Source organism: Aspergillus steynii (genome assembly GCF_002849105.1).
Source record: "Aspergillus steynii IBT 23096 chromosome Unknown P170scaffold_9, whole genome shotgun sequence".
NCBI classification, from domain to species: Eukaryota; Fungi; Ascomycota; class Eurotiomycetes; order Eurotiales; family Aspergillaceae; genus Aspergillus; species Aspergillus steynii.
In genome coordinates, this window is record NW_020194406.1 from 33,513 (window position 1) to 58,728 (window position 25,216).

General features: G+C 52.6%; 8 protein-coding genes across 8 annotated transcripts; 4 read left to right on the forward strand and 4 right to left on the reverse strand.

The window, feature by feature from the left end:
• Positions 1–163: 163 nt before the first annotated feature.
• P170DRAFT_440482 (putative ABC transporter) lies at positions 164–5,455 on the reverse strand. The gene is made up of 3 exons (XM_024850088.1): positions 4,674–5,455; positions 1,322–4,621; positions 164–1,268 (listed from the first exon to the last, which is right to left on the reverse strand). Exons 1-3 carry the CDS (start codon positions 4,977–4,979, stop codon positions 258–260), a joined length of 4,617 nt encoding a protein of 1,538 aa, XP_024699402.1. The 5' UTR covers positions 4,980–5,455; the 3' UTR covers positions 164–257.
• Positions 5,456–5,637: 182 nt separating this feature from the next.
• P170DRAFT_513368 (uncharacterized protein) lies at positions 5,638–7,405 on the reverse strand (the record flags this gene model as incomplete). The annotated part of the gene is made up of 3 exons (XM_024855101.1): positions 5,638–5,892; positions 5,964–6,886; positions 7,320–7,405. The coding sequence occupies 3 exons, from the start codon at positions 7,403–7,405 to the stop codon at positions 5,735–5,737; spliced, it is 1,167 nt and encodes a 388-aa protein (XP_024699403.1). The 3' UTR covers positions 5,638–5,734.
• A 789-nt stretch (positions 7,406–8,194) lies between these two features.
• P170DRAFT_367572 (putative alpha-glucosidase) lies at positions 8,195–10,556 on the forward strand (the record flags this gene model as incomplete). Its single annotated transcript, XM_024844813.1, has 2 exons — positions 8,195–9,192; positions 9,245–10,556. The coding sequence occupies 2 exons, from the start codon at positions 8,195–8,197 to the stop codon at positions 10,554–10,556; spliced, it is 2,310 nt and encodes a 769-aa protein (XP_024699404.1).
• A 1,244-nt stretch (positions 10,557–11,800) lies between these two features.
• On the forward strand, positions 11,801–12,600 carry P170DRAFT_502589 (uncharacterized protein; the record flags this gene model as incomplete). Its single annotated transcript, XM_024854181.1, has 4 exons — positions 11,801–12,028; positions 12,092–12,211; positions 12,278–12,394; positions 12,469–12,600. Exons 1-4 carry the CDS (start codon positions 11,846–11,848, stop codon positions 12,598–12,600), a joined length of 552 nt encoding a protein of 183 aa, XP_024699405.1. The 5' UTR covers positions 11,801–11,845.
• A 1,080-nt stretch (positions 12,601–13,680) lies between these two features.
• P170DRAFT_440483 (DUF3129 domain-containing protein) lies at positions 13,681–15,079 on the reverse strand. Its single transcript, XM_024850089.1, has 6 exons — positions 14,922–15,079; positions 14,652–14,861; positions 14,538–14,600; positions 14,435–14,482; positions 14,214–14,386; positions 13,681–14,157 (listed from the first exon to the last, which is right to left on the reverse strand). Exons 1-6 carry the CDS (start codon positions 15,034–15,036, stop codon positions 13,879–13,881), a joined length of 888 nt encoding a protein of 295 aa, XP_024699406.1. The 5' UTR covers positions 15,037–15,079; the 3' UTR covers positions 13,681–13,878.
• A 1,585-nt stretch (positions 15,080–16,664) lies between these two features.
• Positions 16,665–20,512, forward strand: P170DRAFT_392133 (RNA dependent RNA polymerase; the record flags this gene model as incomplete). The annotated part of the gene is made up of 5 exons (XM_024845961.1): positions 16,665–17,288; positions 17,358–18,194; positions 18,263–19,638; positions 19,697–20,014; positions 20,097–20,512. 5 exons carry the CDS (start codon positions 16,665–16,667, stop codon positions 20,491–20,493), a joined length of 3,552 nt encoding a protein of 1,183 aa, XP_024699407.1. The 3' UTR covers positions 20,494–20,512.
• Positions 20,513–20,711: 199 nt separating this feature from the next.
• On the reverse strand, positions 20,712–22,055 carry P170DRAFT_479878 (uncharacterized protein; the record flags this gene model as incomplete). Its single annotated transcript, XM_024853730.1, has 5 exons — positions 20,712–21,159; positions 21,210–21,586; positions 21,653–21,717; positions 21,772–21,808; positions 21,867–22,055. The coding sequence occupies 5 exons, from the start codon at positions 22,053–22,055 to the stop codon at positions 20,712–20,714; spliced, it is 1,116 nt and encodes a 371-aa protein (XP_024699408.1).
• Positions 22,056–22,886: 831 nt separating this feature from the next.
• P170DRAFT_367888 (flavin-containing monooxygenase) lies at positions 22,887–24,971 on the forward strand (the record flags this gene model as incomplete). Its single annotated transcript, XM_024844831.1, has 8 exons — positions 22,887–23,161; positions 23,221–23,234; positions 23,286–23,535; positions 23,586–23,654; positions 23,706–23,969; positions 24,025–24,558; positions 24,613–24,782; positions 24,838–24,971. The coding sequence occupies 8 exons, from the start codon at positions 22,887–22,889 to the stop codon at positions 24,969–24,971; spliced, it is 1,710 nt and encodes a 569-aa protein (XP_024699409.1).
• Between the last annotated feature and the right edge of the window lie 245 nt (positions 24,972–25,216).

The window sequence follows — 25,216 nt, forward strand, 5'->3', positions numbered from 1 at the left end:
GAAATGCCAGTCCATACTTCATGCCCGGTACGCCTCCCTTTCCCGATTTGATGCCCCAGGAATCCCCGATGACGTCACTTCCTCCCGAGCCAAAAGGGCAAGTGTGCCGAGGGAGTTTTTTCATTGTTCAATGGCGTCTTTGGATACTTGGGCAAACAGTCCAAGGTAGCAAACTGAATTCAATTGATCTTCTATAAAATACAAAAACCGGGTTCTTCGATCCTTTCAACAATGAAAAACGGTCGATTGCTCATCAACTAACATGAAGATCCGCTGTTTATCATCTGCTCGATGGCGGCTCTCTCGCCACTCTGCTGCACCATCGCCCTGAAAATCCCACCTTCTTTCTCCAACAACACCGATGGACGGTCAAACTCAGCGACCGTCCCTTGATCTAGCACCATGATACGGTCAAAGTCGGCAATGGTTGACAACCGATGTGCAATAACCAACAATGTGCAGTCGTGGATGTCCTGTCTGATGGATCTCTGGATACGAGCGTCCGACTCCATATCGACTGATGCAGTCGCCTCATCCATGACCAGGATTTTCGGACGCGAGACAATAGCACGCGCCAAGCAAAGTAATTGCCGCTGGCCCTGCGACAGATTCCGACCGCCTTCGGCAATGGATGAGGATAGCGAGAACATGTCGTTGGAGGATCCGGGGGAATCATCCCCTTCTACAACGATCTTGTCGAGTGCATCTCGCAGCTCGTCATCGTCGTGTTTATCGAATGGATCGAGGACCTCGCGAACTGTTCCGGCAAAAACAACGGGATCCTGCGGGATAATCCCGATCCGGGAGCGGACGTCGTGCAGTCGAATAGTCGACAAATCGACTCCATCAACATGAATTGAGCCCGACTGAGCCTCCAGGAAGCGTAGCAAAGCTAGAGTCAAAGAGGACTTGCCGGCCCCGGTTCGTCCAACAATTCCGATGCGCTCGCCTTGGTTCACAGAGAAGTTAAGCCCCTTGAGGACTGGCGGTAGATCAGGAGCGTAGCTGACGTATAGGTCCGTGACTTCGACCTCACCCTTGGTAGGCCACGCGGCAGGGACGGGTTTCCCGTCCGCAGACTCTTTCTCTAGACGGGTGTACTCGAAGATCCGTTCGGCGGCGTTGAAGTCGAGTTCCATTTGTGCGTACTCCGTCAGGAGCCATGAGATATTCTGCGACATTTCCAAGGCAAAGCTGAGGGCAAATCCCGCTAGTGGGGCGTCTAGACTACGGATTCCGACGAACACCACGGCGACCGCGGAAACAAACTAAAGGAAACCATGTTAGCAGTGACTGGATCCAAAAAGGTAGCAGAACTCACACAAGCGCCAACCATGCTAAGCCAGAACGATCTCCACGATGCGAAAAGCCACCGGTGCCACAGCGCTTGACAGTGACCGTCAATCAGATCATAAATTCGGCCGACGTACTCGGCTTCCTTTCCAAATGCCCGAATAGTAGCAAGCCCTGTTAGTAAAGCACCGATTTGGTCAAATATGGGCGATCGAGCAGTACTTTCGAGTCTTTTGGATTCTCGAGCACCCGCGATATACAAGTAGGCTACACCCCATGCTGCAATCAGAGACAGAGCGCCAAAGGCCACAATTACCGGGGAGCTCACGGCGGCGGCTAAAATAGCGCCCAGCACCAGGATGGTACTATGAAGCAGGTACGACATGTTTGAGGCCAGATCCGAGTCTAGGACGCCAAAGTCTGCCGTGAATCGATTCAAGACACGTCCCACAGGCGTAGTGTCCAAGAAACGTAACGGGGCGCGAAGAATTGAGTTGGTGAACTGCTCAAAAAACTCCTTGGACGCTCGGATAGATCCCTGGAAGACTAACAGAGAGCGAAAGATTTCTAGCAACCACGAAGAAAGAGAGAGTGCCACATAGACACTGACGTAGAACGCCAATCGAGAGTCGAGCTGTAAGCCAGAAGTAGAAACAAAGTCTGGGCTTGCTATACGGCTCGATAGTTCTTCGACTTTTAGCACAGAAGGCGCGGAGATATTATCATAGGCCCTGGTCCAAATGGAAACCCAGTAGGGCACGGCCAGGTTGTCGGCCAGCGTAAGAACAAAAAGGAAGATGATCAGGGGCCAGTGAAAGTAGCCACCGCAAGCTTTCATATACGTGCTGAAGATTTGAGCTTTAACGGCACCATTCTCCCGTTTTTCGTCCTCGTAGTATTTATCGGGCGGCTCATCCGCGTGTGATGTACCCTGGCGAGACGGGCGACGATCTAGGCTTGTGCCACTTGACGTGGAACAGCGACGGTTACCGTGAAAAGACATGGTGGTCGGTCTTTCATGAGCGGGGATGGCACTTCCGTTCTGGTTGGATGGCTCTGAGACTTGGCCTGCGAGACTGAAACTGAACGAACCGTCTGCAGTCAATTCCTCCGGGGTGCCTGCGCGCAACATTCGTCCATCTCCGAGGACAATACAGTAGGCCGTGCCTCCTCGACACAATTGGGTATGATGAGTAGCCAGGATTCTCGTTCGTCCGTGACAAAGGGGCCCAGTCAGCGCCTTCTCGTAGAGATGGCGACCGACGTGCGAATCGACGGCACTGAAGATATCATCGAGCACCAGAATTTGAGCGCGACTGTAAAGTGCTCGAGCAAAGGCAAGGCGCCATTTCTGGCCGCCACTCAGATTGATGCCGTTTGCCCCTATATCCGTCCGGTCGCCCTCGGCAAAAGTTTCAATGTCGGGGTTGAGCCCGCATGCGTTCAGCACCTCGTAGTAACGACTCGCGTTCCAGGGGAGTCCGAAGAGGATTGCCTCTCGAACCGTGGCGTTTTCAATCCAGGGATCTTGAGATACGTACGCCAGTCGCCCTTCGGTTGTCCACGACTCGAGAGAATTGATTTCGCTGACTCGGTCAATCTTGGGGACGGTCACGCTGCCGGCAACCACCTCAGCCTCGCCAATGATGGAATGTAGAAAGAGCGTCTTCCCTGCACCGCTGCGACCCGAGATCACCGTAAGCTTTCCGGTCGGGACCTCACAGTTTACGTCGGCCAGGCTGAATCGAGTGGATTCCTCTTGGGATTCGTCAGATGGCCAAGCGATGGTGGCCTTTCGAAAAGAAATCTTGTCCCCAGCCTCTCGGTTATCCCGGTGGTCTTCCAGGGCTAGAAAGCGTTCGATTCGCTGCGCACTCACGTTGGCATCCAATAGATCGGTCACCATCTCCGGCAGAATGGCGAGCGTGGATTCCATGCTCTCGAAGATGGCCAAGGCCGTGAAGGCGATCGAGGCGGAGAGACTGCCATTCATAATAATGAAGGCCACCAGCGAGACGATACTCATACAAATGGGCCCGAAGGACCAGATGGATACCAAGGAGAGTTCTAGTCTGAATACCGAGCGTTGAAGATACAACTCCTTTTGCCGCAACTGCATGATTTTCCGGTACCAATCGCTCTCCAGCGCATCGAACTTTATTTGACGGATACCACGGACGGCTTCGTTCAAAACCGACGATTTGTGATCGCGATGCTCCATCAGCGCCTCCTCACTGTCGCTGTATCGCTTAGTGATGAGGTAGTATACCGGGGTCAGCAGGATCGGGAGACCACAGCCCAAAACTGTGGGCTTCCACCCCATGAGCTTTGTCAGGAATACGATGGATATGACGAGATCAAGCGTGCAATCCAGGGCCAAGTGGTTATACGATGCGAACTGGGAGATGTTATCGGCATCTACTCCCAAGAGATTCAAGATAGACTGCTTGGTTCTCGGGCGCGCGTCCTCGTCCTCGTCCTCGTTCTCTACCGCGTTTTCATCGGCGTCGTTGCCATTGGCTGCCTCTGGAGAGTCGTTTTTCTTGTCCTGAGCAGGCGCTGCGACGTCCTTCAGGCGCATCACTTTACTCGTAATGACGGCAAAGAGTTGCTCCCGGATGGGCACGGCCAAATGCATGTCCGCGACCCAGTCGACGAGGGACGAAAACCAGGAGGACAACATCAAGACGCCCCCGAGCCCGGCGGCCGTCACCCATAACCGGGACTGGTTTTCAGCCCCGGCGTCGCGTTTCTCGAATTCCCGCAAGAGGGTGAAAAGGGCCAGCTGCGGCAGAAACCGACAGGCCGCGGACAGGAGCTGGATGATCAGCTGGAAGACCAAGGTCGGCCAGTAGATCTTGACGCATCTTTTCCACAGCCTGGCGATCGCACTGGTGGCCGCAAAGCGCTCCGCTAGCGAGCGGGCGCGCACCCACTCGGCCACGACCGGCATGTCATTTGCGTTCAGGCATTGATTCCGGACGGCCAGGGCCAAGGTCGGGCGCGCCCAGTCGTAGCTGTATCGGCTGAGAAACGAGACGGTGTCGCGGCGGTCGACCACTTTGCCACGGCGGTACATCGTGGGTCCCTGCGGAATGGACAGGTTTGTGAGCGTAAGGATGGCGGCGGCGACAACCTGCACCCCTACGGTCGCAGGGTCACGACCGACAGCCATGCGCAGGTCCGCATCGCGCCAGGCTCTCGCATTCAGACCGCCAATTGTGAGGCCCAGGAGCAGGGACGCCCATGCACTACAGCAGCCCAGGGTGTATCGGTCGCGACATCCGGGGCAAGTGATGAGGATCAATTCCTGGATGAGAAGTAGACTCTGCACGGGTCAATTAGCGTCATATGGGTGGAATCTAAAGCTGTCCACATACCCAGGCCACGCATTGCAGGACTCTTGCGATCCTCCACGAGGCACCCGCCGAACTGTCGCCAGGAAGGGGCAGGAGGGCAGCTAGAGTGCCGACACCAGCGGCGACAGCCAGCACGACGCGCTGAACCAGGGATCCCGGCGACTTGCCGGCAGTATAATTGTCATTGTCATTCAAGGAATCGGCCAGGAGATGATACGGAGGGCCGTTGGATCGTGGAATTAATCGCAGAACATGGGGAAGGGACAGGGTCGCGGTCACGGCCAGGCATGCGACCGAGGCGCCGACGGGGAGATCAGCGACCATCATTTGTTGCTTGGCGACGAGGATCCGCCCTGGCAGTTCCGGAGCGAGGATTCTTTTTGACCACGCAGTCCGAGGACCTCGACGGACGCGTTTGACTCGTTCTGAGTCACGATGACTCAAAGGCTGAGGGTCCAACGAGCAAACTCTTACGGCATCAATCCGGCTGCCTGGTCGACCTTTTTAAGACTCCCGTCGGGCACCCGTTCGGGGAGTTCCTGTCGATCCCTCGCGACTATTCGTCTTCAGCTGCTTCGAAGCAAGAGATTTGCCTGCTGACTGCATGCATGATGACTACTACACCTCAGCCTCACCAGCGGTGGACCCTGTCGTCGAGGCAGGAAATCCTCCTGGCCCGTAAAGGAGCCATTTGTCATCGTGGGAATGCCACCGTGATGCGCAGGGGCCACTGCGGCGATGAAAGTGATGGATCAAGTTGAACTGACGGATCGAAGGATGGAGTCCGAGGGGGTGAGTGGTGGAGAGAAGGAGAGAGAGAGATAGAGAGACAGAGAGACACACACACAGAGAGAGAGAGGGAGAGAGAGAAAGAGAGGGAAAAGAAGAAAGAAATGCTTGGCGACTGCCACCTCAGGCCACTCCCTCGTCTCCAGCAGATGCTACACAGGCAGTACTCAGGATAAATAGAAATGAAGTAGCAGCGGTAAATCGAATATGAGTAATCTGTCCTCCTACAACTAAAACGCTCGATTTCAAACCCCATCGCCAATGAGGCCGTCCTTATATATATCAGGCACACTTCATTCAGCCACCACAGCCTGGAGATTCTGCGCTTGCTTCAACTTCAGCCAAAGATAGGTGGCATCGGTGCTTTTGCTATCACTCAAACGCTTAAGGAAGACCCGAAAGGCCAGTTCGAGGCGTTGGTGCACCCTGTGAAGATCAAGCGTAGGGTCCACTAGGCAATTGCCTGGAGTCAGTAAACGCGTACCAAGGGAATTGGGAATTTCTTCCGGGGAATCAACACACCTGGTCGGCCTTTCTGTTGAGCGGCCTCCTCCTTTTTCTCGGCGACTTTCTGTTTGAAAATGTTTTCTAGTCCATGTTGGACCATGGCTTGACGCAGCGCCTCCGTGCGAGCCACGGCCGGGTTACTCAAACTGGGAGGCTGGTTCGGGGCAAAGTCCGCGAATTCAGCATCCTGCGTCGTGGGAACATTGGCCGCCCCTAGGTACTCGATGGCGATCTTCTTGAGTTCCTGGTAGAGGACTTCTCGATCCGCCTCAATGTCGGGCGCCACATACTGGGTCTTGACCACGAAATGATCGCGATCGCGATATCGCAGCACCCGCTTGCACTCCGGCACGTCCCCACGGGCAACCTCTCCGCTGTGCTGTTCATTCTCCTGTAGAAACTGGGCGTACAGCTTCCAGGTGCCGTTTTGGCAGTGCATGAAGACGGTTGCCGGGTCGAATTTGCGCAAAACGGGATCCTCGTATGCCTCCCGGTAGTCACAGTAGTCGACGGCCATCACGACATTGTCATACAGAACGGAGCTGCAGTACCGAGAGTCGTGGTAGACGCGCAGGCCATCACCGCGGCGAACGACGACCAGCGAGCACCCCGCCAGCTCGCCGGTAAACAGGAAATCCGCCTCGCGTCTGGCCGGGATGTCGACAAACGGAACTTGATTTCCCTGGATGCTGATGGACTGGTACCGAAGATAGTACGCCGGCACGGTGTTGGTGTTGTCCGAAGAAGTCGCCCAGCGCACGTTGTAGACCGAGTCCGGCGACTTGTTCCAGGTCGTGCTCTTGACTAGTTTCGCACTGGCGAGAGGGCTGGACGGAGCTGGTCCTGTGTTCTCCGAGCCAAGCGGATGGCGGGCATTGAGAAATGCTTCGACATCGTCCCGGAACTGGTTGATGTCGGCGCTGGGGTCACCATTGGGCCTAATAGACCTGGTCAGTATGCGATCATTAGGTATCCGGGAGAATTTGGACGCATACAATGCTCTTAATAGGGCGATCCATCTTGACCAGATGTGATATAGCAAGTTCAGTGCTTGATTTGAATAGAAGGGTGTTGAAGATGGACTGGAGGTTCAGGGGTGTGTTCCTTCTCTTTTGTTGTTCTTTTGTCTCCAGTTGGAGGGTTGATGCATGGCTTTATACTCTTCCGTGAGGCTCTGGATAGTCATCTATCTTTTCTGGCCGTAAGCATCCTTTGAAGACACCATCCACGGCCAAGAGAGCGGATACGAGCCAGATTATCTCAGCCCTGGCATAGAGTCCAACGTGCTGGACGTGTCGGCAGCCAGCCTCATGTCGAGTGGCGCTGGCTTTGACCGTCGGAGGCCGTACTGCCCGTCAGCTGGTGGCTCACCTCGCAGAGGACGTGAGACGTGAGACGTGAGATCGAGCCGTCACGAGAGATTCCTCAGGCCCCCTGCCAGCGAGAACCCCGTTCATCTTCACCTCTTGACATCATCGTCCGTTAAAAGTCATTTCCGGCCTGCCTTGCGCTTGGAGGACGCCATGTGGGGACTCGCCTAGAAGCAGCAGGTCGATGTCAAGCTGTGGGGGAATGCTTGGATGCTCGAGCCTATCAACGGCCAACCCTGGGTCCTCGGGCCACATGGAACGATTGGGATAATTGACTCCGTATTGAATGGAACTGAATTGAACTGAATTGAGCTGAATCGAAGGTCGCAGATAATGACGCCATACTCTCTGCCGCGCTGGAATGACCGGCAGAGTCGAGAATGCTTGCCAGCATTGAAAACACAATGTTCTGTCGACACGTTTGAAACCAACCATCGAAAACCAAGTTGTTCTATCGGCTGCCAATTCACGGTCGGCGACTCTCCGGATCGTCGCTCGCCTGGTGGAGAACGGCTGCAGTCGGATAAATCACGGCGGCGACTCAGAGCCCCGGATTCAAGAAGGCGCATATTGTTGCCGAACGGTTCCACTCCAATGGGGAATCCGGGGCATCAGACTGCAAGTGAACCGAAGCCAGCAGGGCGAGGGCTCGCTTACCGAGCAGTTGACCCTCAGAACGGTGCTCTCGACGAGGATAGGAAGAAATTCGAGTGACTGGTGGATAGGTAGACAGTCCTCGAATCCGGAAAGTTGGCCATGAAAGGATCCACCCCGACCTCATCGGCAGAACGACCTTGATAAACTGATTCGCGTATAAGAAGACCAGAGAGCGCACGGTTTTTCCCTCTCGTACAGCACCCTGCGATTCCTGCCACGATGCGGTCCTACTCGCACCTCGCAACCCTGGGGGTTCTCGCCTCGTCCAGTCTGGGACAGACACAGCCCACCTGGCCCTTGGGCAATGGTTTCCAGCTCACCTGGCAAGATAGTGCGTCGCAACTGGGCTTCGACTGGCACAACCGGACAATCCTCTCTACCGTGCCCGGTCAGCCCTTCCTCAGTGCCAGTGCGGGCAAGGACAACATTGTCGATGCCAACGGCAACTTCAACATCACCAACGGGGATCGCAATCGCTGTCAGGGCCAGAACGTGACGCAGGTCTCACACGCCTCGCATGTCAAGGGCCTGCACAGTCAAGCAGTCACCGTCAAAGGGTACTTGCTGGGCTGCGGCCACGAGGCGGTGGGCTATGCTGTCAACTTCTATGTCCCCAGAAATCTTCCGGACCGAATTGCATTTGATCTGGCCGTGGATTCCGACCGGAATGCTGCGATGCCTCTCGAAAGAATCTACTTGACCCTGGGATCGGACTCATCCGAGGACTTCTATGGACTGGGCGCCCAAGGCTCCTTTGCATCCATGAAGAACCAGACCGTCCCGATCTTCTCGCGCGAACAGGGGGTCGGACGCGGAGATGAACCGGTCACGTCCATTGAGAATTCTCAGAGCTTCTTCAGCGGAGGCAACCAATTCACGACTTACACCGCCATCCCGCAATATATCAGCACGCGCGGTCGCGTGTTCTACTTGGGAGAGGAAGACACGGCCTATGCTGCCTTCGACTTCCGCGAGCCCGCCGCCGTGACTGTCCGCTACGACTCTTTGACGGTCAGCGGTCACTTCATGCAGGCTGAGAACATGCTGGCGGCGATCACGATGCTGACGGACTATGTCGGTCGCATGCCTGCCTTGCCCGAGTGGGTGGACCACGGAGCCATTCTGGGCATCCAGGGCGGCCAGGATAAAGTGAAGAAGATCGTGAACCAAGGCTTTGAGCGGGACTGCCCGGTGGCAGGAGTGTGGCTTCAAGACTGGTATGGTAGCCCGTGTGAATGTATTCGAACCGAGATGGCTGATATCGATTAGGTCCGGCACTCACCTTCAAGCAGCCCCATATGGCCAGGTCAATATCTCCCGCCTGTGGTGGAACTGGGAGTCCGACTCGGCGCTGTATCCCAACTGGACCGAGTTCGTCCAGGGTCTGCGAGAAGAGCACAATGTGCGAACGCTGAGCTACATCAACCCCTTCATTGCCAATGTGAGCATGAAGGAGGATGGGTATCGCCGCAACCTTTTCCTTGAAGCGTTTCGACGAAGCTACACGGTGCAAAACTCCACCACCAACTCGACCTCGATTGTCTCCAGCGGAAAGGGAATCGATGCCGGCATCCTGGATCTGACCAACGAGCACGCTCGCGAGTGGTTTGCCGACGTACTGCGGACTCAGGTCTGGAGTGCCAACATTTCCGGCTGCATGTGGGACTTTGGAGAATACACCCCCATCGGCGCCGACACGAGACTGGCCAATGTCTCGTCGGATGCGTTCTTCTACCACAACCAATATCCGCGGGACTGGGCCATCTTCCAGCGCTCAGTGGCCCAGAAAATGCCCCTTGCTTCGGAGATGGTCACTTTCCACCGTTCGGCCTCCCTGGGATCGAACCGACACATGAACCTCTTCTGGGTGGGAGATCAAACCACCGTGTGGTCAACCAACGACGGTATCAAGTCTGTGGTCACCCTCATGGGCCAGATGGGCATGTCCGGGTACGCTCACAGTCACTCCGACATTGGCGGCTACACCACTGCCTTTGCACCGCCGACCACCAACGGCTCCTCCGGGGCCATCGCGCGCTCCGCCGAGTTACTTGGACGCTGGGGCGAGCTGGCCGCCGTTTCCAGCGCCGTCTTCCGCTCGCATGAGGGCAACGTGCCCGAAGTGAACGCGCAATTTTACACCAACTCGACGACCTACTCGTACTACGCGTACAACGCTCGCTTGTTCCGCAGCCTGGGACCCTATCGTCGCCGAGTTCTGGACACCGACAGCAAGGTCCGCGGGTGGCCTTTGCTCCGGATGCCCGTTCTGTACCATTCGGACGATCGACGAGCGCGTGAGATCAGCTACCAGAGTTTCTATCTCGGATCGGACCTCTACGTGGCCCCCGTCCTCGATGCCGGGCGCAAGTCGGTCGAGGTGTATCTGCCCGGCACCGACAGCAAGCGAACGTACACCCACGTTTGGTCGGGCCAGACGTATCACGCCGGCCAGACAATTCAGGTCGCTGCTCCGTACGGAAAGCCCGCGGTATTCACCGTGAACCATGCGAAGAGCCCCGAGCTGGACGTATTTTTGGATTTCGTCCGGAAAGAGAACGGCACGGCGATCCACGTCTAACCGTGTTTGCGGTAGGATTGTCGGGGTTTACCTTGAAAACTCGCTATTAGTTGTTAGTTGAACTATCTGGACGACTGTATCATGACTAGCAAAGAATGTATGATGAGCTATTTTTCTTGAATGTCTGTGGATTTACCCCAAATCAGATGTCAATCAACTTACTGCTTCTCGAGTATCGTCTTCACTAGTCTTATGGCTCAACGCAGAGGTAAACAGGGTAAGCAGAGCACCTTCGAATATGAAGAAGTTGCCATCACCATGGAGCTACCATGAATGAATGAACACAGTCTCTAGCAAGCTACTTCGACCCACCACGCAACTTCATTTGCATGCTACTGATAATCCGAGCCTTCCCACGACTCTCCGCCCACGCTTGTACCTGGCCCGACTCAATCGCGGTGGAATTGCGCCAAGCCTTGGTGCCATGAAGTATTGAGACTCTTTGTTGCCCTCGTAGTCCATTTTTTCTAGCAGCGTTGAGGGCTGGATTCCGCGGAGTGTGTTCATTCGGGGAGAGCCGAGGAAGCATTCTGACGATGGCCTGAGATGGAATCTTCATCCCGCGATGGGCTGACTGCACGGTGCACATGTGGGAGTGTCGGATATCCACTTTTCAAATGAGAATTTGAAATCTCAGTGAACATCACGGCCAAAAGTTCCTGTTTTTCAGCACGGTACTACCGGGCACTAGTGGATCTAGTGGGCAAGGGCTCGCAGTGGAGCCAGACCGACGATCCCAATGTCCTCTGGACTCACTACTCCGGACGTAGGAGATCGTCGGAGATCTTTCTGTGTGTATGTTAATTCCAGACGAATGGCCGTCGCCAGGTACCATTCAGAGAACGCATTGGATCGGTAGTTGGGCGAGACCTGCTAACTGAGAACAGAAAATATCAAATTCAAACCGGATTGAACCTCATCGATCGACCATCATTGGGTCCGGTCCTTGGTTCAGATCAGCCCGAGAAAATTAACAAATCATCGATGCTCTCTATTACGTGGTGCGCACTTTAATCGCGCTCCACTACTGGGGATCCTTCGCATCAACTGTTGCTTCGTGGACGGCGGATGCCTTGTTTGACTTTGCCATCCGGCCAGGGGAACAACTTTCAATGTAGGCCAAGATGGAGACTGATGTCAATCGCCGCTCAAGCCACGGTTAGCAGGCTGCAGGTGGGCACTCAGAGTTTACTATATAACGGACTCTGGTCCTCTACAATGTCCCCAAATTGAACCATCCCAGTCCAGTCTTCAGTAAAGCAGACCCTATCTCCGCCACATCATTCACAATGTTGTTCAAAAACCTGATTCTCGCCTCTTCTATGGCCCTTTCAGCCGCCGCTGGATCCTACAACGGCACGTCTGCTGCTGCCACTATCCAGCAGCGTTTCCATCAGCTCGATCTGGGCTACAAGTACACGACTACGGTTATCGGCCACGTCGCCGCAAAGACCGAGTCTGTCACTGCCGATGTAAGTGGCAACACCGTTCATTCCATGTCGTCGGGGGCTATTATTAACGATATTGTTCAATAGGATGTCGTCTCGATCTACAACCAGACCGCTCACGGCGAAGACAAGAGCCTGAACATGAAGCAACCCACCGCTGCCTTCCCCGATGCCATCCAGCTGGTACTCTGCGAATCTTTCCACACGGTATGTATTCCTGAAGGGGTACTGTTATACCCATGAAAATTGGGACCTAATCTAACACCGCACTAGCTCGCTCTTAACGGCATCGAACTGAACAATGCTTTCACCGACCACGCCGACCTTTTCAACAAGAACCAGCGCAACACCCTGCAGGGGGCGTTCACCAAGGTCAACGATGAGACCGGCGTAAGTCTTGCCTATAATTAAGCTCCATACTCGGGCTCTTTTATGTGGTAACTAACATGGCGACTTGAACACAGAGATTCTTCATCCACGTCGCCAAGGTTGCTCTGCCCGAGTGTTTGGCGTCCCTCAAGGCCGACAACGCCGGCATTTACAAGTCTTTTGAGATGGTCATCCGCGCGTTGGACCCTGCCGACGCTTCCTCTTAAACGAGCATCCTAGAGATAATTCATGAGATGGCGGGCCGATTTAAGATAATTAATTAGAATCGAAGGAAGAAGGTCAGGGCAGAGATATCCGGTGGGGCACAACCTGATATTGAGACCTTGGTTTGGTGAAGTGAAATGCCAAACTCTCCATCTATAAGTATGATTTAATTTACCGGCAATACATTGGCCGTCTGCCACTCCTGTTATCCACGGATGCCTCAAGTACCCAGCCTCTGCGCTCTTAAATTCTCTCAAATCCCTTCTCTCGTACCGCCATTGTCAGCCATTGCTCAAATTCGAAGACCCTGAGACCCCCCGCAAGCGTGTGGCTTCTGCTGAGGTGCCACAAGGCAGCAAGCAGTCTGAGTCTATCGAAGAAGCCCACCGAGAAGCCCACCAGTCCACCCCCTGTAAAAGTATTCATCGTTCCTCCTTGCTGGCCAGAAGACCCTATGTATTTCCCCGACTGATATTACAGTCGCACCGGGTTGGATAGTGACGATGAGCGACCCATTAAAGCGAAGTTGACCATCGTGGCAGCTTCGGTATAGCGAGAAAAAGACTATCTTGCGCTTTTCGGTGACCAGCTGCCGTAGGCAGCGTTTCATAGCTACGGTATGGCTATCCAGCGGTCGGAATTCGTGGATCTTGTCCGGTGGGCCCTATTTCGCAGTAAGGTTCTGGATATATCTTTCCGTAGCCATTGCCAGAACTAACCGAACACAATAGTGCTTTCGTAGTATGCACGTCCTTCATTATCCAGCAATTACCGTAGGCACTTTTTACCTCACCGTCTCCTAACTTCAGTGCGTCCCTTGCGCTCGAGTCGATAGTCAGGCCACTTGTATCCCCGAAGGTAAACATTGTGCCATTATCCATTGATAGGCGCACGATACATATATGGCCCAAGACGTACAAACTCCGGAAAAGCTGTCCCAAAGGGGACGTAAGCTTTCTTCATCTGCCTGCTGGATGGCTTTTCGAAGGCAGTTACGATCTTTTTTGAATGAGGCCCGATGAAAAAGATCATCCCATGTTTGGGTGCATTGTGACAGAAGTCGCTTGGTTTTAAACGCACTCGATCGGTGTCTGCAAAATAATGTGATGTTTGGCATATCCGATGAGTAGGTCGGAATTGGTAGCTCCTTCCCAAATCAAGTTCGATGATTGGTTCAAGGTAACTATTTATTTTTTTTGGAAGGTGACCTGAGCACAACAACCACTTCTCCCGCAATCCTTCCAGACCCCCTACGTTTCAACCAGAGAGCCATGGTGTGCTCATTGCGTAAAGGCAGCCGAACCACCGAATGGGCCCGAGATGGCCGTGTTGCGAACCCGCACGACGCAGACGTTTTTAGCAGAACCAACAGTCCCTCGGCACTGGACTCCAGAAGGAACCTGCACTTTGACCTCATAGTCCATTGTGCTCGACGTGGAAAATCCCGCAACTCCGGGAATGTTCTGGGTGACCTTGGCGCGGACAAAGGCCTTCGGGTCCGTTCCGCCGCTCGAGGGATCAATATCGGCTGTCAAAGGACCTGCACCATCCTGGTTGACCTGCAAATAATTAGCCTGGGGTTTTCATGGTGAGACGTATGAGCAAGAGTCCTTACCTGGTGGTAGATCATCGTCACGATTCCCTCTTCCGAAGCGGTAGGAAGGCCGCGAGCGGATCCCTTTCCGGCGTATAGCTGAACACCATTCTCCTTGGTGCCTGTCGCAGTGACTGCCCCGGATTTGATTCCGGGGAGGATACTAAGGGCATCGTCGACGGTAGATTGTGCGCCTGGATGTTTGTGAATTTAAATTCCGCGCCGGGGGTCCGAGATCTTACTCTTGATTGTTCCGCCAAAGGGCGTCTTATCAGCGATGTCCTGCACACCTAGACGTCTCTTAGCTCAGCCCATCTGTGCCTGGATCACACCGACAATATGTACCATTTAAAATAGTTCCCCCGGCATTGGTGACAACACTCGCAGCATCGTTGATCAATTGTCGACCTTTCAAGTCGTTAGTGTCGGGCAGCAGAGACAAGGAAACGGGGAACGGACGACGATCAGCAGGAGTAGGGTGGCCACGTCGGTCTTTCGGAGTCCCCATGAACTTGTCGATGACAGTAGCAGCATTGACTGGGCCTCCTCCAAGTGTTCTTCCCAAAGCCGAGGCTTTGATGCTCCCCATCTCCTGGTCGCGAATGACTGCCGTGTCCTTTTGCCCACCGCATGCTGCAGAGGGACAGTCCCGAGGCATACCATCCACAACTGGATTCTGTCAGTCACACTCTTTATGAGCTGGATGGATCTTAGGGAAGGATGTCTGACCAGTCAGTCCGGCCATAACGACCCCATTCGCGCCTTGGATGCGAGTAATCAGGCCATGTGCAACGGCCTGGCTAACTAGGAGTCCAGCCAGAGTGAAATAAATGTGAATAAACATTGTTGAAAGAGGACTTAAGGTCTTCACCGGATGGATAAGAGTGAATGAATTCTTCTTGGGGAATCTTTCGAGGACACTCAAGCTCTTTAAATAGCCTCTTCTGCCTGGCTCGTGACGAACTTTTCTTTGACTCTCACGAAACTCTTTGACACGTGCATTTGGGTACCCGAATATTTCTCGGACGCAGATCTTTTCTGTTGGTTCACAGTATGCCTAGTGTACCAGCATAGCAAAAGTCTTCCCATACGAGGCTTCCCGCCATTTGATAGTGGTTGATTGATGGTTCTCTTGGCCTCCGTTTGTTCCGTGAAACTAGACCGTCGAAGTCTAATCGAGTTGCCGAGCAGTTGAGTTGATGTTGTTTGAGACTGAGACCTCAATACGAGTCGATTAGGTAAATCAATGGAATCATTGAGGAATAGACAGTGTTGTAAGAAGGAAACCCTAGGACCTTATCCATATAGCTCACTGGCAGTAATAGAAGAGGCGTGACAATGCCAGCAACGAAAAGGGTTTCCACATACTAATCGAGATTGCTAAAGGTCGTCAGATTCACGCCAATAATGGCCGAAAGAAAATTCCAAGACATAATAAAGTATTATTCATGTGATCGCCGACCATTCGGCTGTCAGTGTCAATCTGCCCATGAGCATGTTTCAGCTTTCGATTCCCAAACTATAAAAATAGCATCGATAGGGTAGCATCGGAGGTGGAGCCCAGGAGACAAGGTGAACCTAATTAAGCGAAGGGGTTCCAGGGGAGGATCGGCACGCCCTATGAACTTTAAAGCCATCATAGTCATAGTGCATATTGGGTGGTTTTCTGAAAGGACAGCAAGCAGTTCCTCCTGTGGAAGTCGGTTGATCTTGTTGGGGCCTGGTGATGCCTGGGGGTGCCTGATCGGCCTCGGATCGGCAGGCCGAGAAGTGGTGCCTTATCCGGATAACATTCACCGCAGAGCCGACCGTGAGTGTGAAAAAACACTTCCAATACTTTATAAAATAAAAAAATAAGAGAGAGAGAAAGAAAGAGGGAGAGAGAAGAAAGAAAAACTTCCCAGATTGTTTAGATCCGATGCCCTAGATTTCGTCATACTAAATATACTGGATTTACGATCTTTGTGCTATCTTCCGTAACTTACTGCTTTCCCTTCCACCATACTATATAACCTGTCAAGCATCAAGCAAGTGTGTTAAGACCAGAGAAAGGCGATAAAGATAAAGTTGGAAAATTACAAATCCCACACTCAGGAGAAGAGTATACCACATGTACTTACAAGTTTAAACTTGCCAAAAAAAAAAAAAAAAAAAAAAAAAAAAAAAGAATGAGACAGATAGCCCCAAGGACTGAATCATGGTTAGGACGAATTGCAGCCTGTCCTTATTCTACATGTCATAGTGAATAAACCTGGCTTCAGGAAGTGCAAGGAACATTTCAAGTCGTTGTGACTCGTCAAGCGGAAGAATACAAAGAAGATAGTGAATAGTTCCAGGATTGCAAGCCAACTAGTGGAAGTTCCCATGACAGACTAAGAGATAAAAGCAACCGAACCTGTGATTGATACCTCCAGCAACAAGCTCTCTCAATCTTCCTTTACCGTTCCCTTTTCTTTTATCTCTCCAGTCAAGATGGAAGTGTTCGTTCGCAACATCCCCTGCCAGTTGAGTCGTGATGGATTCAAGCGTGAGCTGGATCCGCTCATGGAACGCTTGCAGATCGTGGATTTTATGTGCGATAAACCCAGGTCTAAGTACTTTGGCTTCATTACTTTTCTTCGTCAAGATGACGGGCACAGGTTCTTAGCGGCTCACGGTCAAGACGAGATTCCCGAGGGATTCCTTGGACTTCCTCGACTCAGGCCAAGGCTTTCGCTCATGGGAGTCAACATTTTCTGCAAGCTAGGCGACCGCGAGCCAAATCCTCTGATTCTTCGAGCCCTGGAGCACGAGGTAGAAGAGCGGAGGAAACGTCTGGGGATCAAGCCTGAGACAATCATATCCTTCGCCATGACGATGGTGAGCTGTGGGCGTTCCGACTTTGTTAGGGAACGACTGGTTTACACACCTGAAGAGGCCTGGAAAATGAAAGGAATCATAAAGTTCCGGAAGCGAGACATTGTGGTCAAGACGGCGTCCCGTATAATCCGAATGCCCTTGGTGACAGTGGTAGGAATGGTGTGTTCGAGGGACGGCGTGCTAACAATGACACTCTCCGACGTGCCCTTCTTCTTCGAGTATGAAACACACAAAGAAGTCGGACTCGATGCCGAGCTCCTTGCGATGAGTCTGAATGACCATGCGCCTCCTGTGGCTGCGCGAAAGAAAAACCGCTGCTGTGCCCTGAGCAGCGAGCATGCCAAAATCGTAGGGCAGTGTCTCGTCTACCAGTTCCATGTCTCGACAGATGGGTTCCACGAAAAGACCGAACAGCTGAAGGAGTGGGACATGACTGTGATACGAAGTGAGATAATCACGGCTGCTGTGCCAACACAGAGAGAGGCCAAACTGTCCAGCCAGCTGCAGGTCCTGCGAGAAGTGCTGGGGACCTACACGCAACGTGCCTTGCTCCCCTACGGCGTTCTGTACCAGCTGCAGGCGCTGGCGTACAACGCTTACCTTCACCCATCCACAATCATTAGCTTGACCAGGGAAATCTACCAGTCGACGATGAAAGACAAAGAGACAGGAAGAGTGTCGGTTTCCGTCGACGCATTGAAGAAGCTGATGGAAATGATCGGCTGGCCATTTCCTCACGAGAACCCCCGGAACTTCGAGGTCGGCACGTTGATTGAACAACTGAAGAACAACCAAATTCAGATTCAAATGAACCTGTCTTATCGGTATGGTCTGTTCAAACCGACCGCGAACCTGGCACGCATCAATCGAGTGACGGTGACTCCGACTCGCATCACACTCAATGGCCCCGAAGTCGAGCCGATGAACAGGATCTTGCGAAAGTTTCCCAATCACCACGAGTACTTTATCCGGGTCCAATTCTGCGATGAGAACGGCCAGGATCTGTTCTTCAGTTCCAGCGTGAACTACGACAACGTCTTCCAGCGATTCAAAGAAGTGGTCACCCACGGTATTCAGATCGCTGGCCGCACCTTCACATTCCTGGGATTTTCACATTCGTCACTGCGCTCTCATTCAGTCTGGGTAAGTACTGATCTATTATTCCTCGTCCATTATTGCGAGCCGTTGATTGCTAACACCATCTTGAATAGTTTTCATCCCCCTTTATCGACCACACCGACCGGCTCCAAACATACTTCAACATTATCAATGCACTTGGCAATTTCTCGGCCATAACCACGCCAGCCAAATGCGCGGCGAGGATTGGTCAAGCCTTCTCCGAGACCCCATACGCCATTTCGCTGCCTGAAAATGAGATCCAGCTATCAAACATCCCCGATGTCAAATCCGCAGACGGGTCGCGAGTATTCAGTGACGGAATCGGACGACTGTCCCGTCAAGTTATGGAGTTGATATGGGCCACAGTCCCGGAGAGCAAGGGGACCCCGACATGCTTTCAGATTCGCATGGGAGGCGCTAAAGGGATGCTGGTGTTGGATGACTGTCTGCTCGGCTCCAAAATCGAGATGCGACCGTCAATGATCAAGTTCGACAGCCGAGACATGCATAGTTTGGAGATCTGCAAGATGTCGTCCCAGCCACACAGCCTGGTTCTGAATCGACAGTTGATCAAGATTCTTGAAGATATGGGAGCACCATGGTCATGGTTTATGGATCTACAAGGCGATGCGTTGCGGCAAATTCGGTCGGTGACCACCAGTGTCGACAAAACCGCGACCTTCCTGCGTGACAAAGCAACGGCGGACACTATCAAGCTGTATCGTCTGTTCCGACAATGCTACTGGCTGAATCTGGACTACAGAAAAGATCCCTTTCTTCGTTCTCTCGTCGAGCATGTCGTCATGCGGGAGTTGCGCCTTCTGAAACATAAGGCACGGATCCCGGTCTCGAAGGGCATGACACTGTATGGGGTGATGGATGAAACAGGGTATCTGAAAGAGGGCGAAGTCTACGTGACCTACGATACCATGGAAGGTCAATATGCTTGGCCGCCTCCAGCCGGAAAACTTTTGGTGACGCGGTCGCCGGCACTCCACGATGGCGATGTCCAGTTTGCCATCAATACGATTCCACCAGATGGTCATCCACTGCGGTCGCTGAAAAACTGCATCGTCTTCAGCCAAAAGGGAGAGAGAGACCTGCCTAGTCAACTGAGTGGGGGTGATTTGGACGGTGATCTCTACCACGTCATCTGGGATAATGCCCTCATCCCCACACTTCGGGCCTTCGCACCGGCCGACTATCCGCGAGTGCAACCGGTCGATATCAAGCGAACTGTGACGGTAGATGACATGGCGAATTTCTTTGTGGACTTCATGAAGACCGATCATCTTGGAATCATCGCCACGAAACACATGATTTTAGCCGATCAGCAGAAACTCGGGACACGCGACTTTCTCTGTCGCAAGCTGGCAGAGTTGCACTCGACTGCCGTGGACTTCTCGAAGACTGGAATCCCCGTGAACATGCGAGAAATTCCTCGGATGAACAATTTCCGTCCAGATTTGTAAGCTCTATCGTACCCCTTGGTTTGAAATGACATCGCTGACACTCTGATTAAATAGTTTAGCACCGGGTCCTCGAGTCAGCCTGCAAGGCAAAACGCGAATGAATTTCGAAGAGCTCGTCTCACATCCGGCATATAATGACGAAGACGATCTGGATGAGCGTCGTCTGTATTACCGATCCGAAAAGATCCTCGGCAAGCTTTATCGCGCGGTCGACGAAAAGGATATCTGGTACGGGGACATTCGCTCGGAATGTAAACTCGACGAGGGTCCATTCTGGAACGATTTCATTAGAGACTGCACAGTCCGATGTAATACCGTGGGACGAGGAAGTTGCAGGCGGCTTTCAGGCGAAGCTAGTCGTATCCGAGCAGCGTGAGTCTCTTCCCTTCTTCTTTCCTTTTTTTTTTTTTCTAGCTGGAATCAGATTGACTAACACTCACCTTTCGAAAAACAGGTACGAAGATGCGATTATCGGCGCGATGAACAACTACTCCGATCACCCGACCAAGCCCATAACCGAGCTGGAAGTCGTGACAGGCTGCCTGATGAGTGAAACAGGCATGGTGAGCCGCCGGCAGAGAGACCGGTCGATCAAACTGAAGGACGAATATTCGCGCATATGTGAATGGATCACCAACCAGATGCGGCGACAAGGTCCGGGCTATGAATATGGGACGCAGAACACCTCTGACGGGCTCGAGCTCTGCCTAGCGTGTGTTCACGAGGGAATGGAGCTGGGGACAGCGCGTCGCAGCTATTTTTACCGAGATTTGAACAGCTTTAAAGTGGTGGCAGTGTGCGCTCTACTAGCTGAGATGGACGTGGCGGGACTATTCCCTAGAACGAAGTGATTTTGGTAGTTAGACAATTAGTGTATGTGTATCAACGGAGCAGATTGAAACAGATTTCCACCAGAGCGCTTGCGCAGCCATTCTAATGCGAATGCAATAGCTAAGTAAAACAAAGAACCTCCAAGATGCTGACGAGAAGAACAGATAGCCTGACCCAGCGCTGAAATGACACAAAAGCAGTATTCCTCCCTGAATCACAAATTATTAGTAATGGTCGGTTAGTTGTGCTCTACCGACCATTGAAACTCCTTTCTAACTTTGATGGACAACGGGTCTTGATCGCAATCCTCGTCTGAGGTCCCATCATGAAAGGATCCGATGACCTCAACGTGAGTAATAGACTTTATCAATATTATCTCCCCCTCTTCCGAACGTGGCGAGCAAGGTCCGATGGACACTGGCCGTTGAAAATACTGGCTTTGCAGTTCGTTCACATCGTCGTCGGAGCTGCAAGGTCCAAATGTCCTCTCAGCTTTGAGTGATCCCAGAAGGAGTCGGAAGGCTGACCGCAGCAATGGTCGGATAGTTGGCAAACAGGCACAGAGGATGCCGACGCAGGGTTCGACGCTTGACCAGATAAATACGTCGCCCATAATCCAGGTAATATCCAGGGACGAGTTGAGGAAGGTCATAAAGTAGATCCTAACAAGACTTGCTATGCAGACACTAGATTCATCAGCCTATCACATAAGGAGCAAATGACAGGAGGAACATACAATCCTCCTAGAATGAATATTGACGACACCATCACCTTCAACGCCGTCGGCATCTGAAGTCTCCAGACTACGGGGATAGGGACAAGCAAGATCACCACGTCGGTGATCAGGTTGGCGACGGCGTTACCGATATAAAATCGATACAGGTCGAACACACATTTTCCTCCATTGGGATCTCTGTATTGCGTCCAAAAATAGGACAAGGGACGGCAGCAGGACAGGAATGCGACCGTGCAAGAAATGCAGTAACCCAGTGTCAAGAAGACGCAGAACCACATCGCTGCGTTCATTCCGAAAATGCGCCGGTAAAAGCAGATGATTGACATTTTAATTAGGGGAATGGTGAAAACGTAGGCGAGCACATATGCAAACAGGACCTAGGTTCGTTTCTGTCAGTACAGGACAGTCGGATGGGGTTTGATAGATTCAATCCCTAGACCAACCTTCATGATGGCAATCACATCTTCCAGAGGAACCACCCAGACATGCTTCCCTAAGCCATGGGTACCTGCTGTTAGGTGTTAACTGGCGACCGTACTCCTCTTATCTCTGGAATACTCACCCATAATTGTACAGACCAGCGTTGCTATAACGGCAAGCTGTATCCCCGGTCAGTCAAGACGGCCAGTTCGACGCAAAGCCAATGGACGAACACACCAGCGCTACGAAGATAAAATAATCATCAGCGGCAATCCGCGAATGCTGAACCCTGATCCTCGCAATCACTCGCAGAGCAACTGCCACCGCTGCTAGTCCAAACATGCAGACTACAGTGGCATTGTTCCGAGGCGTATGGTTCTCAGCGAGATTAATGCCTATCGGGGGCTCGCCAAAGGGACTCGACATCTCGTGTCACTTCTGGCCCAGCAAGAATGGTGTGTCTGTTGAAAAGACAGGTACAAGGAAGGAAAGTTTTATTCTTGCTACGGGTTGTCTGCTTCATCTCTACGAAAGGGAGAGGGCAATAGCTGATCCGAATGTCTGGTTCTGGATGCCTTAATTTAGTATCCATGGCCAGCCGCTTTTGATTCTTTGTCTACCCATGGCGATTATGGACAGATCCCTGCCAAACTGGAGCTCTGGACCTGCAATCAACGGTGGCGAATATCCCGTCTTTCCGACACCAAGCCATTTTCTCTTTCGCAAATTAATTCGATATTGAATGGTCTCCACGGAGGCCGCACGGAGCAAGTGACCCTCGGGCCACCGGCTCTAACGCAGTCGGCCGCTCCATTTAGGAGTAAAACACTCCGGCCAGACCCATTCGAGCAGGGATCCTGACCGGATGACATCAGTAAACGGTCCAATGAGGCAGACACGGTGGCCTAACTAGACCGAATCGTCTCGGGGCACAACTGAGTGCGGATTAGCGGAGCGGCCGGGCCATTCCGGTGGCGCCTGTCACAAATCCACTAGCGCAGGATGCCATCCCCCATCACACCCTCATTTCTCAATCCCTGATCCTCCAAGGGTCTAACTGACATGCCAGGAATGCTAGCGGCGAGACGGTTCTAATTTAGAAAGGTCCACCACCTGATAAACCATTCCGTGCGAACATAGCAATTTCGCCGGCCAAGGATTAAAAGGGGGGATGGTCCAAGGGTGGGTTCGTTGCATTTATCGGTTTCAGTGGACGTTATCAAATCCGTCCATGTGCTTTGTCCTGTATTTCCAGCTATGGGGGGCATAATTAGTCTGAATACGCCGTCGACTGAATCATACGCAGCATCCGGCCAGTCCGAGGAGAGTGGCATCCACATAGACACGGCTCGCTTTGCCTTCACTCCCCGGAAGCTGCGCGTGGTCTGCATTGGGGCCGGTTTCTCTGGTCTCAATCTGGCCTACAAGCTGAAGCATGAGAGACCTCTGGATTTCGTGGATTTTCAGATCTACGAGAAGAACCCAGAAGTAGGGGGGGCATGGTGGGAGAACGTGTACCCTGGAGTAGGCTGGTACGTCTGTCTTGTGCAGCGATAATAAGAATATCGAACTGACAACTATCCCATTGTAGTGACATTCCCGTTCGTGAGTAGATCGTGTTTGACTGGACATCGCCTCCATTCTGATCTCGCACAGACAGCTACCAATTTCCCTTCGAGCCCAGCCCCGACTGGTCGAAATTCTACGTTGGGGGCAAAGAGATCGAGGACTACATACTGCGAACCACGGAGAAATACGGGCTGAAGGAGAAGGTCACATTAAACACAAAACTCGTCCGAGCGATCTGGAACGAGGAACAGGCGAAATGGAAGCTTCAGCTGGAACGGGGCGAGTTCTTGATCGATGACGAGGCGGACATTCTGATTGACGGGAGTGGAATCGTGAAGTAAGTCCTTATTCGAAATATCTCTCTTGTCACACTAATGCAACTATTAGCAACTGGAAATGGCCAGATATCGAGGGACGCGGCCAATTCAAAGGGAAGATGATGCATAGTGCGATGTGGTAAGTCGTCTACAATGGTAAGGAGACTGTGCAATGTTAACGCCGTCGCAGGGACACCGACTACGAGTGGGAAGGCAAGAGGATAGCAGTCATTGGCAACGGCTCATCAGGGCTTCAGCTCGTCCCATCCCTTCAGCGCAAAGCGGCAAAGGTAGTCAACTACGCTCGTCATGCCACTTGGGTGTCGACGGCCTTGTGTGGCAATTTGACCAAAGATGGTAGAGGCACGAATTTTGCGTTCACGGAAGCGGAGAAAGAAGAATTTCGCACAAACCCGGAAAAGTTCCTCGAGTATCGAAAGATCGTCGAGACATCGTGAGTGTCCATCTCACTATCGTCTGAGCGCTATTAACCCTGGTAATCCGTGCAGTGTCAACAGTGTATACCGGTTGATGATTTCGGGATCCGCAGAAAACAAAATGATCTTCGATTTGGTTGACGCAGTGATGCGAGAGAAGCTAAAAGGCAGCCCCGAGCTGATCGAGAAGCTCATTCCCAAGTATGAGATCGGGTGTCGCCGTCTGAGCCCCGGTAATGGATATCTTGAGGCAGTCCAGGCCGACAATGTGCGAGTCATGTTTAGTCCTATTAGGAGATTCACTCCAACCGGAATTGAGAGCGAGGAGGGCGAGGAAGAGTTTGACCTGATTGTCTGCGCCACCGGATTTGACACGAGCTTTGTGCCATGCTGGGATCTAGTCGGTCGTGACGGCCGGCGCTTGGCAGACGAGTGGAAAGACACACCAGCTGCTTATTTTTCCGTTTGCGCCGGCGGCGTTCCGAATTATTTCATGTTTGCCGGTCCTAATTGTCCGATCGGCCATGGCTCCGTTCCTCAGATGCTGGCATGGACCGGAGATTACATGCTGAACTGGATTGAGAAGATGGCCATGGAAGACATCAGGTATGTCGACATCCTCTCTCCCGGAATTCAGGTAGTCAATACTAACAAGCGCAGATCCATTATGGTCAAAGACTCCATCGTCCGCGAATACAATGCCTATGCGCAGGAAAGCCTGAAGCGGTGCGTGTGGTCCAAGGGCTGCCATGCGTGGTACAGCAAGAAGAATGTAGAAGGGCCCAACACGGTAACCGCGATGTACCCGGGCAGCGTCCTGCACTTCAAAGGTCGGTTTTAGATGAAAGCCTTCGAAAGGATGAATCAACTAACGATGCACCGCAGAGTATATGAAAACCATCCGGGGAGAGCACTTCGACATCCGGTATAACAACTCGAACCAATTCCTGTACCTGGCCAACGGGGAGCTGGCCTTGGAGCGCGAGGAAGGAGGCGATATGGCGTATTACCTGACCTGAGTAAGATCTTCCAGGTACCTGAGGGCCTCGTCACGAATACATGATATTTAAATATGATTCCAATGACTTTTTGAATCTATTTCACGAGCTCAATCGAACATGTATTTGTAGGACTCAGGGTAACTAAATTCAGCCTGCATGACTGCCAAGGGGTTTCCTTGGTCTTCGGGAGAAAAGTGGCCGACGGGGAAGCGACTTAATTTCTCCGTTGGCTGATTCTGCGTCAAACCCTGCAGGATCACAAC